Consider the following 11,665-nt stretch of genomic DNA (forward strand, 5'->3'; position numbering starts at 1 on the left):
GGTCACTATGCAGGCCTATACTGCTGCTGCTAAGTTGCTTCAGTCATGTCTGACTCTGTGCAACCCCACAGACGGCAGCCCACCAGGCTCCCCTGTCCCTGGGATTCTCCAGGCAAGAACACTGGAGTGGGTTGCCATTTCCTTCTCCAATGCATGGAAGTGAAAAGTTAAAGTGAAATTACTCAGTCGTGTCCGACTCTTAGGGACCCCATGGACTGCAGCCTACAAGGCTCCACCGCCCATGGAATTTTCCAGGCAAGAATACTGGAGTGGGTTGCCATTTCCTTCTCCAAGAGTTATTCCCCACTTCATAAGGATTGTGTTTTTTTTAATAGTTATTTTTAATTTTTTAAAGTTTTATTTATTTATTTTTGGCTGCATTGGGTCTTGGTGGCTGTGCAGGGTCTTTATCTAGTTGCAGGGGGAGGGGGCTATTCTCTAGCTGGGATGGGAGGACTTCTAGTGCCGGTGGGCTCCAGCAGTTGCAGCTCGCAAGCTCTGCTGCTGCTGCTGCTAAGTCGCTTCAGTCGTGTCTGACTCTGTGCAACCCCACAGACGGCAGCCCACCAGGCTACCCCATCCCTGGGATTCTCCAGGCAAGAATACTGGAGTGGGTTGCCATTTCCTTCTCCAATGCATGAAAGTAAAAAGTGAAAGTGAAGTCATTCAGTCGTGTCCGACTCTTAGGGACCCCATGGACTGCAGCCTACCAGGCTCCTCCATCCATGGGATTTTCCAGGCAAGAGTACTGGAGTGGGGTGCCATTGCCTTCTCCCTCACAAGCTCTCAGTTCAGTTCAGTTCAGTCGCTCAGTCGTGTCCGACTCTTTGCGACCCCATGAATCGCAGCACACCAGGCCTCCCTGTCCATCACCAACTCCCAGAGTTCACTCTCTTTTCCTTACTTGTGGCCCCTGGGCTTAGGTGCCACGGGGCATGTGGAATCTTTCTGGACCAGGGGGGGCCCAGGGATTGAACCCAGGTTCTCTGCATCGGCAGGCAGATTCTTCAATAATAATATATTAATAATCCCGGATCACCAGGATTATATTTTACCAGCAAAATAACACACACAGCAGGTACCTAGCATGTGCTGCACTTTCAGCAGCTGATCTGAGGTGACTATATAATCCACTCTCCCCTGGCTCACTTTTCTTACCTGTAAAATGCGTGTTTCTCATCCTTCACCCCCACGACTGTATGAGTGGACAGTGTCCAGGGCGTCAACGTCAGTTCCCTCTCCCTTCCCCATTTGGCTGTCCAGCAACCCAGACACGAGAGGGGCATTGACCAGCCTAGGGTGTCACCACCAACTGCAGCCCAATCAGGGCTCTCACCACACCCTGGGTAGGATTCCCCCACCCCCGGGCGGGAGCCAGGTGCACTTCGGCCGGCCACAGGTACCCCGCATGGGCCAGCGCCCGTGGGGCCGGGGAAGATGAGCCAGACCTCGGCGCCCGACTCCCGGCCAAGCGGCCGGGCCGCGCCCCCCGCGGGCAGGCGGACGGTGAGTGCGAAGCCGGCAGCGGGCGTGCAGACCCGCCCTGCTCCGGGCCCGCCGCCCTCCCTTTCCCCACTCCTTCCAGGGCCCTCTAACCCTTCCCTCCCCGCAGGTCCGGGTTCCCCTGCTTCGCGCGCGCCCCTCTCGGCCTGCGGCTGGGGGCTCTCCGCCTGGGCTGTTCCTGACGCTTCGATCTCTCCTGCAGCGCTCAGGTCTCGGCGTCGGTTCCGGCTCAGTCCAGCCGCTCCTGGTTGCCCTCTTTCCGGCTTGGCTGCCTTTGTGTGGTCTCCTCCCTGTCTGCTTTGTGTCTCTTATCGCAGCCCCTCTGGCTTGCCCCTCCTCCTTCCCTGCCCCACCCCTCCTGCCGGTGGGAGAAGCCCCCACTGGGGGCGGGCCCGAGTATCGTCCCCTCACCCCTATCCCACCGCACCCCTTCTGCAACCTGAACCCCTGCCCTCTGGCTGGCTCCTGAGTCTTCCTGCTTGCCTGTTTCCTCCCAGGATTTGAGGGGGTGGAGGGGGGGAGTGTGGACCAAAGGGGAGTATCAAGAAAAAGCCCAGTGCACTCTAGTATCTGAACATTCTCACCTCTGCCGGGCTAGGTGCCATCTCGAAGGCTTGTAGGAAGGGAAAGCAGACCCAGCCTTGGGGTGACTATGGCATTTTCCAGTCAGGTGATGGCAGCCTTATTGTTGTTGGCTGTTGACAAAGTCACCTGGTCAGAGGTGTGGCCACCCAACGTGCCCAATAAATGTCTGAATTAATTACCAGAAGAGGGAGGAAGCCTGGACGGCCCCTGATGCGATGTGAGTCAGTGCTGAGAGTGAAAGTGAAAGTGAAATCGCTCAGTCCTGTCCGACTGTTTGCGACCCCGTGGACTTGCGACCCCGTGGACTGTAGCCCACCAGGCTCCTCTGTCCATGGGATTCTCCAGGCAAGAGTACTGGAGTGGGTTGCCATTTCCTTCTCCAGGGGATCTTCCCTATCCAGGGATCGAAACCAGGTCTCCTGCATTGCAGGCAGACGCTTTACCCTCTTAGCCACCAGGGAAGCCCTAAGTGCGGTTCAATTCAACAGACACATTGAGCAGCCCCCTGTGCTGAGCCCTGCAGTATGTACTGGTAACATGAAGATGAATCTGGGAATAGTCCTCCTTTAGGAACCTTCCACGGTTGTGGGGGATCCAGATGAAAGGACAAAATTACAAGACAGAGATAACTACCATGACGAGGGAAGTACATGAGCCTCTGAAATCACAAGCAGACACCCATCCAGAAAATTCCCAGAGCAATTAACTTGAAGGCTGAGTGACGGGACCGTGGGTGGTAAGCGAGTGACGTCCTGTGGACAGCGGGGCCCAGCATGCTCTGGTTGGGTCGGGAAGGGAAACCAGTACGTGGCTCTGGTAGTTGATTGTCAGGGTTACAAAGAGCCTTGTAAACCTAGTTAAGGAGTCTGGAGTTTACCTTTAAAGAAATGTGGGATCACTGAAGTGGTTGATGCAGGTAGTGACTAGATCAGATTTGCACTTCTGAGAAACTGCTCTGGTTTCAGAGTTGAGATTGGATTGGGTGAGGACATTCCAGGGAGCCAGGAGCCATGGATCTGACCAGGCATTTAGAATCACCAGGATTTAGTGACTCATTACCTGTGTGTGGGGAGGTTGAGGACATAAGCAGAGTGCAAGATTTCAGTCTAGGTTTCTGGCTCAGATGACTGAGACAGGATGCAGTGGGAAAATGTCCAAGTTGTGGTGTGGGGAGAGATCTTGGGGCTTGGGGACATATGACTGGAGATGTCCCTCCACTGACTAGACTAAGGGTGACATAAGGAAATGTATGAATGTTTGGTGGGGTTAGAGTTGGGCCTGTCTGATTCATCCCTGTGTACCAGCACTAGCCTGATACCCACATTTCCCCAGCCCATATGCATACAGGTCAGGCTTGCCCATCGAGGAATGCTTCAGCAGGGTGACTGGGTAGAACAGGTGGGGAGGAGGGGCTGTGAGGAAGGGCTGGTAGTCTAGAAGAGGGATGGGAAAGAAGTCTTTGTCTGCTAGAAACAAATACAGCAGTATTCATGGATGACGTAGGGGGTTTGGGATTCCCAAAGAGGTTTGGCGTTTTTAGAAAACAAGGAGGCAAAAGGGACAGAATTAAGAATCTTGGGAACAGGGCCCTGGTCTTGGGTGTTAAAGAAATGGGGGTGAAGATATCAGGGCAGGAGACTATTTTGTTTAGTATCTGGAAATGAGCTTCAGAAACAGCATTTGAAGTGGTTGGATTCATTACACTTTCAGAGCTGAAGAGACTCAGGGTTCTCCTCATCCATTTTGCCTCCCTATGTCATAGATGACTAAGCTTAAGCTCAGAGTGGCTCAGGCGGTAAAAAGAGTCTATCTGCTATGCAGGAGACCCAGGTTCGATCCCTGGGTCAAGAAGATCCCCTGCAGAAGGGAATGGCAACCTACTCCAGTATTCTTGCCTGGAAAATCCCATGGATGGAGGAGCCTGGTGGGCCCCAATCCATGGGGTCATGAAGCGTCATACGTGACTGAGGACTTAAACACTCAAGCCCGGAGAAGGAAGTGAGATGCCCCAGGAACATAGCTAATAACTTGGCAGCAGTGGGACTGGGTGTTGGGAGGGTGGGAGTAGATCACTCATACTGTCCTGCAGTCAGACTGACACGGATTTGATCCCAGCTGCCACTTCCCAGGTGGCGCTAGTGGTAAAAAACCCACCTGCCAATGTAGGAGACATAAGAGACAGTTCAATCTCTGGATCAGAAAGATCCCCTGGAGGAGGGCATGGCAACCCACTCCAGTATTCTTGCCTGGAGAATCCCATGGACTGAGGAGCCTGATGGACTACAGTCACTGGGTTTGCAAAGAGTCAGACAAGACTGAAGCAACTTATCCCACAGCACAGCGACTTTCTCACTTCTTGACTGGGTGATCCTTCTTTCTGACCTTTCCTTACCTGTAATGTGGGGATGTTAAGAGCACCTGTGAGCTTTCAGTGGTAGAGGAGTGAGGAGAATCCATCATCAATCCACTCAGGGGTTAGAGTCTGCAACTTCCCATTTAACTTCCTGGTTTACGGAACCACCTTTGGGTTAACCAAACACCCTTGCCAAAGAGCCTGGAGATTTATGGGAAAAGGAGAGAGTCACAGGTCCTGGGCTTATTTTTCTCAAGGCTGAATTGTTTGGCTGCTGTCAGAATGCATCTTTTCTCCCCTTTCCATTCCAGCTAGCATAACTGTCCCTTGGTAGGAGCTGTTGCTATGGCAACTTGGTTCTTCCCCCGAAATCTGGCAGTCTTGAGCTCTCTTAATTCCGGTACTTTAATCTTAGAGATAGAGCCCACAGACAAGTTGAAAAGGAAGTCACACCTAAATCAGACTGAAGGACATTCATATACCCCTGGCCCTGCAATGACCTGCAATCAAGTCTCCAGTTTGGAAATCCAGCTTTCCCTCCAACACTGTAGATCTTTCCCACACCATCAGCCATCGCATCCCCTAGGAGACCTTCCCTGACAGCCTCCAGCACTCATCCACAGAAAGAGCCAATCCCTTTTACCTTTGAGTCTTCCCCCTCAGCACCTACACATTGAAACCATCTGTTTGCTTCTCTCCTCTGTGAGCTCCTCAAGGGCAGGAACTGTGTCATGTTCATCTGCTTAAGAGAAGGCTTGGATGGAATAGGTCCTTCCTACATTTTGTTGGATGACTAGGAAATGAAGAGTAGAGGTGTTTGAAGGTAGAAAATTAACTTCTGTGATCACTAAGTGCAAGCTTCGGGGTAAATCAGATTTGAGTTCAAATCCTGTGACATTATCACTTAATAACTGGTTGATCTTGAGCAACTTAAACCTCACCTCCTTAAGCCTTAGTTTCTTCATCTGGAAAATGGGGGTTTACTACGTTCTTCATAGGATTGCTGTGAAGGTGGAGTTAGTAACTATGTACAGTTAATAGACTGTGAGGGGAGGTCTGCTTGTTCCTCATTGTTCCAGCTGCCTGACACAAAGTAGGTGCATACATGCTTTATTGCTGCTGCTGCTGCTAAGTCGCTTCAGTTGTGCGACCCCGTGGACGGCAGCCCACCAGGCTCCCCCATCCCTGGGATTCTCTAGGGAAGAACACTGGAGTGGGTTGCCATTCCTTCTCCACATGCTTTATTGAATGGATTTTAAATGATGAAAGGTGTTCAGGAAGCTGGTTTGTCAGATAATAACTGATGTATCACCTCATGTGTAATAATCACTAATAGAGTATTCGGGTATTTTTGTTAGGTCTGTGGGGCAGCACTTAGTATCCCCCAAATGAAGCCTGACCCTCAGTCTCTTTTCAAATCCCTGTCTGCATTGGCCTGTGGGCATCTCCAGGCAGATACTGCGTGGGTCTTACCCACATTCTTAGTGCTCAGCCCAAGAGAAGAGGCCTCTAAAAATTCTGATGAACAGCTAAATCTATGTTTGCACCATACATTACTATTTATGAGGCAGTTTTACACCTGCTGTATTTGGTTTTACTGACCTTGTCACCACCAAGGATATTCCTGTTATTTAATCCCATGGACCCTTATTTTGAAAAAGTACCCATCAAACACATTCCGTTTGTTATGTCATGCCAACTGCAGCCAGAATTTCTGATCTATACGAAATAAGAATTTTTATCACCATTCCCAGCACAGGATGCGGACACACAGTAAGTACCAAAGAAATGATTCCTGGATTGAATTTATGTATGGTTTCTTTAACCTTTCTAAAAGGTTGAAAATGCATTTCTCCCTTTTCCTGATGCCTTAAAAAAAAAAACCAAAACAAACTATGTCTTATATCTAAGCATTCCTGTCAGGAACTCATGTCTTTACAAAAGCTCCAAATCCTTATTTTATGAATAAGGGATCTGAGGCCTAGGGAAGGGGAAAGTCTTGCCACAGGCCACACACTTCAGCAGTATTGTCCCTGCAGCTTGCTTCCATAGCAGCTTCCTCCACTAATATTATGTGACCTAAATGAGAAAATTCAAATGCTTGAATTCGGTATTCTTATTTCAAACCAAAATATTTCCCTCCCTTAAAATGCCTACTCTCTGTAGCATAAATAGAACCCCCTTCCATAAGATGGACATTCCAGTAAGCTGAAGCCAGTTGGCTCCTCTAAATTCTGTAGGGTATTATACTTTGGATGAAAATGAATCATGAGCTCCCTGGAGATGGCGCTGTTGGTCACTCTGCCTCTTGTGCCCCCCAGGAATCTCCGGTGGTGGAGCTGAACGTGGGGGGTGAGTTCTATACCACCACCTTGGGCACCCTGAGGAAATTCCCAGGCTCAAAGCTGGCAGAGATGTTCTCCAGCCCCACCAAGGCCTGCCTGGATGCCGAGGGACGCTTCTTCATCGATCGCTGCGGCACCTACTTTGGACCCATCCTGGAGTATCTGCGCAGTGGGCAGCTGCCCACCCAGCACATCCCGGAGGTGTACCGTGAGGCTCAGCACTATGAGATCAAGCCCTTGATCAAACACCTGGAGGACACGCCGCAGATCTTCGGTGAGCAAGTGGCGCGGAAGCAGTTCTTGCTGCAGGTGCCAGGCTACAGCGAGAACCTGGAGCTCATGGTGCGTCTGGCGCGGGCGGAGGCCGTGGCGGCGCGCTGCTCCCGGGTCCTGGTGTGCCTGGTACGGAATGAAAAGGAGGATGCAAACTGCGCAGACGCCCTGCGCTTCCTGGAGGCGAACAAAAGGTCAGTGGTCAAATTCGGGCCTTGGAAGGCAGCCCTGGATATCAGTGACCTCCTGGACTGCCTGAACATGGACATTAAGGCCCAAGGGTACCAGGTATGCTATTCACACAACAGTCCGTTACCAGCCAAGGTCTCCGACTACTTCTATACGTTCAGCTTCAGCTGGTGGTGATCCCCAGGGGCCGGGGCTCTTTGTTATGGGCGGTGGTGGGAAGTATGAAATTAAAAGTTGCCTTAAAGAGCCATCTTTCTTTAAACTACAAACAACAACAACAACAACAACAACACAACACACAGGAGTTCCCTTGTGGTCCAGTGGTTAAGAATCCACCTGCCCAATGCAAGTGACATGGGTTTGACCCTTGATCTGGGAATATTCCACATGCTGCAAGGCAACTAAGTCTGTGGGCCAGAACTACTGAGCCTGCCACTCTGGAGGTCTGCTCAGCAACCAGAGAAGCCAGCACAATGAGAAGTCTGCCCACGAAAGCTGGGGAGTAGCCCACCCTCCAGCTTGCCACAACCAGAGAAAGCCAGTGCACAACGAAGACACAGTGCAGCTAAAAACAAACAAATAAAATTTAAACAAAAAACCAAATAGACATCAAAAATTTCCATGGTGGTCCAGTTGAGTTTTGCCACCAAATGTTTGTTTCCCTCTTTGGGTTCTTTCCATCCACTGCAACTGACTCCACTGTACTTGCCTACTGAGGTGCAGCTGTTTTCCTCCTTAAAGTCTCATGTACCTGCCAGACCCTTCCCTGAAGTCTAACAGCAATGTGGGGATGAGTTGGAATGTTTCAACAATGCTTTGGCTGGAGATGTGGGATGACAGCAGAAAAGTAATAGGATGTCATGAATCTAGACAGTCAGACCTAAAAATGTAATCCAGCCAGCCTCAGCTTGTGGTCCACTCTTCTAGCCCTGGTGTCTGCCTTCATGAGGAAGATGCCACTTTAGTACTTGGAGTCAATGCTGCTCAGATCTTCTCTCCTGGGTGCTGTGAATGTTGGCTGCTGAAACCTCACAAGTGTCCTCTTCTGTAGAGCAGGAGTTCTCAAAGTGTGTTTCCTAGACCAGCAGCATCCCCAATACCTGGGAACTTGTTAGAAATACAGATTCGCTAGTCCCTACCTCAGACCTACTGAATCAGAAACTCTGGAAGTCTGCCCAGCAGTCTGTTTTAACAAGTCCTCCAGGTAATTATGATGCACCCTAATTTTGAGACCTACTCTAGGAAAGAATTGACATCTCACTTGTGTGGAGGTTCAGAACACTGATCCCTCACCTCAAGGAGGAACGGGTCTGATGTGGTTCCTATTTTAGCTCCTTGTGGGATCAGGCTGAAGTCAGCCTTTGCTGGACACCACATTCCTGTTTAGCGGTCTTCTTCAACTTTACCCTGCTTTCCTCACTCCGCTTCACTTGAGAACACATCCTCACTAAGCCACTTAAACAAGAGACTCTCTCAGGTTCTACTTCTTAACCAAAGACATTAGGTAACTTTAAGGAGGAAACCTTCATCCTTCTCCAAGTTCAGGTCTGGTGTAGATAGCCCCCATTCCCTACCTAGTTGGGAATTCCCTACTACCAGCCATCCTGGGCTCCCTGGGACTGAAGGTCAAGTTTAACTGCCAAGCTGTAAGAAATTAACACTGAATCAGGAAATTTCAAATTTAAACATAAAATTTCTCAGAACATAGTTATTTTCAGTGAGCATTTTAATTCAGTAACTGCATCTGCTTGTATATATTTTTTATTCTCAAAGCTTGTTCTGTATTTTTCTCTTTTTTTTGTATTTAATATGGCTGACAGTTTAAAGTAGAAAAATGCTAAATGTCTATTTGAACTTAATGTCATGAATTAATTCAACATTATTCATAAGCAGCCAGAAAAATGTTCATACCCTTTGATCAGTAATTATACTTCTGAGATTTGATTCCAGAAAGACACTCTGCTCCATAAGATCTAACAAGGATTGCTTAAAATCTCACTTTTATGAATTATGGAAAAATCAACGTCCTCCCAAAGATTTCTGCACATTCCAAGAAGGTCTGTCATTTTACAGTCAGTTCTGGTTCTCTGCTCCTGCTAGATTCATTCAGCATTGGGATCAACTAGATTTCTTAACCTGTTGTGCTGTTCTACACAATGCTTACCCAGAGTTAACACTCAAATCTTTTCCTTAACTTTTACAGATGCCACTCGCACCAACTATTTGCTCACATAACAGGCAAATAAAGGGAAGGGAGTTTACCACACAGAAATGCAAACAACTTCAAATTTAATATTGGGCATATCTATTCTTAAAAGTGTCTTGGTCACCCTATCACTAGAGGCTTTTCACTAGTAGATTGTATTTTTTTTCTACTCTTTTCTTTCTTCCCTATTCCTGCCACGCTTCTGTGTGTGTGTGCTCAGTCATGTCCAACTCTTTGCAACCCCATGAACTGCAACACACCAGGCCTCTCTGTCCCTCACCATCTCCTAAAGTTTGCTCAAATTCATGTCTATTGCATTGGTGATGCCCTTCAGCCATCTCATCCTCTGATGCCCTCTTTTCTTTCTGCCCTCCATCTTTCCCAGCATCAGGGACTTTGAAACCCCAATTTAAAAATGGGCAAAGGACCCAAATAGACATATTTCCAAAGAAGATGAACAGATGGCCAACAGGCACATGAAAAGATACTCAGCATCAGTAATTATTAGAGAAATGTAAATCAAAACTGCAATTAGGGGCTCCCTGGTGGCTCAGTGGTAAAGAATCCACCTGCCAATGCAGGAGATACGGATTTGATGCCTGTCCAGGAAGATCCCAGAAGTTGAGGGTCAGCTAAGCCCATGTGCCACAACTACTGAAGCCCAAACACTCTAAAGCCTGTGCTCCACAACAAGAGAAGCTGCTGCAATGAGATGCCTGTGAACCACAACTAGAGAGTAACCCATGCTCGCCACAACTAGAGAAAAGCCTGTGCAGCAACAAAGACCCAGCACAGTCAAGTAATTAAGTAAAGTTATTTTTTTTTAAATCCACAGTGAGATATCACCTGAGATCTGTCAGAATGGCTGTCATCAAAAAGATCACAAATAACAAATGTTGGCAAAGATGTGGAGAAAAGGGAATCCTCACACACTGTTGGTGGGAATATAAATTTGTGCAACTCCTATGAAGAATGTTACGGAAGTTCCTTTAAAAACTAAAAACAGAACTATCATATGACCCATTAATTCTATTCCAGGGTATATAATCTGAAGAAAACAAAATATGTGTACACCCCCATATTCATAGCAACATTATTTACAATAATCAAGATATGGAAGCAACCTAAGTGTTCAATAGATGAATAGATACAAAAGATGTCTGTGTGTCTACACACACACACACACACACACAATGGAATACTACTTAGCCATAAAAAGAACGACATTCTGCCATTTGCAACAATCTAGATGGCACCCCACTCCAGTACTCTTGCCTGGAAAATCCCATAGACAGAGGAACCTGGTAGGCTCCAGTCCATGGGGTTGCTAAGAGTCGGGCACGACTGAGCGACTTCACTTTCTCTTTTCACTTGCATGCACTGGAGAATGAAATGGCAACCCACTCCAGTGTTCTTGCCTGGAGAATCCCAGGGACAGAGGAGCCTGGTGGGCTGCCGTCTATGTGGTCGCACAGAGTCGGACACGACTGAAGCGACTTAGCAGCAGCAGCAGCAGATGGACCTAGAGGGTGTTATGCTTGGTGAAATCAGTCAGACAGACCAAGACAAATATTCTGTTAACACTTGTATCTGGAAGCTAAAAACTAACACAAATAAATATATATATACAACAAAACAGAAACAGGCTCACAGATACAAAGAACAAGCTAGTGGTTACGACTGGGGAGAGGAAGGGGAAAAGGCAACATAAGGGTATGGGATTAAGACATACAGTCTGCTATATAAAAAATAAGTAGCAGATATATTGTATGACACAGGGAAATGTCATTATTTGGTAATTCCTCTAAATGGGGTATAATCTACAAAAGTATTGAATCACTATGCTGTACACCTGAAACCAATATAATATTGTAAATCAAGTATACCTCAATAAAAAAGAAAAAACCCACCTCTGTTCATTTGTAGGGGTATATGTATCCTTGCCTGGAGAATCCCATGGACAGAGGAGCCTGGTGGGCTGCAGTCCCTGGGGTCGCAAAGAGTTGGGCACGACTGAGCGACTACCACTTACACTTATATGAAACTATTTGGGCTTCCCTGGTGGCTCAGTGGTTAAAAATCTGCCTGCCAACGCAGGAGACATAGGTTTGATCCCAGTGTCAGGAAGATCCCCTGGAGAAGGAAATGACAACCCACTCCAGTATTCTTGCCTAGGAAATCCCATGGACAGAGGAGCCTGGCTGGCTGTGG

The 11,665-nt window shown here is 48.1% G+C and overlaps 1 protein-coding gene across 2 annotated transcripts; it reads left to right on the forward strand.

Annotated features, from left to right (window-relative positions):
• Positions 1 to 832: 832 nt before the first annotated feature.
• KCTD14 (potassium channel tetramerization domain containing 14) lies at positions 833 to 9,728 on the forward strand. 2 transcript variants are annotated; one of them, XM_006077390.3, is made up of 2 exons: positions 833 to 1,506; positions 6,763 to 9,728. In XM_006077390.3, exons 1-2 carry the CDS (start codon positions 1,438 to 1,440, stop codon positions 7,423 to 7,425), a joined length of 732 nt encoding a protein of 243 aa, XP_006077452.3. In that variant the 5' UTR covers positions 833 to 1,437; the 3' UTR covers positions 7,426 to 9,728. The 2 variants fall into 2 exon arrangements, with proteins under 2 accessions (XP_006077452.3, XP_044799381.1); XM_044943446.1 differs by lacking the exon at positions 833 to 1,506 and adding an exon at positions 4,167 to 6,214.
• The last annotated feature ends 1,937 nt before the right edge of the window (positions 9,729 to 11,665 follow it).

Source organism: Bubalus bubalis, chromosome 5, assembly GCF_019923935.1.
Source record: "Bubalus bubalis isolate 160015118507 breed Murrah chromosome 5, NDDB_SH_1, whole genome shotgun sequence".
Classification (NCBI taxonomy): domain Eukaryota; kingdom Metazoa; phylum Chordata; class Mammalia; order Artiodactyla; family Bovidae; genus Bubalus; species Bubalus bubalis.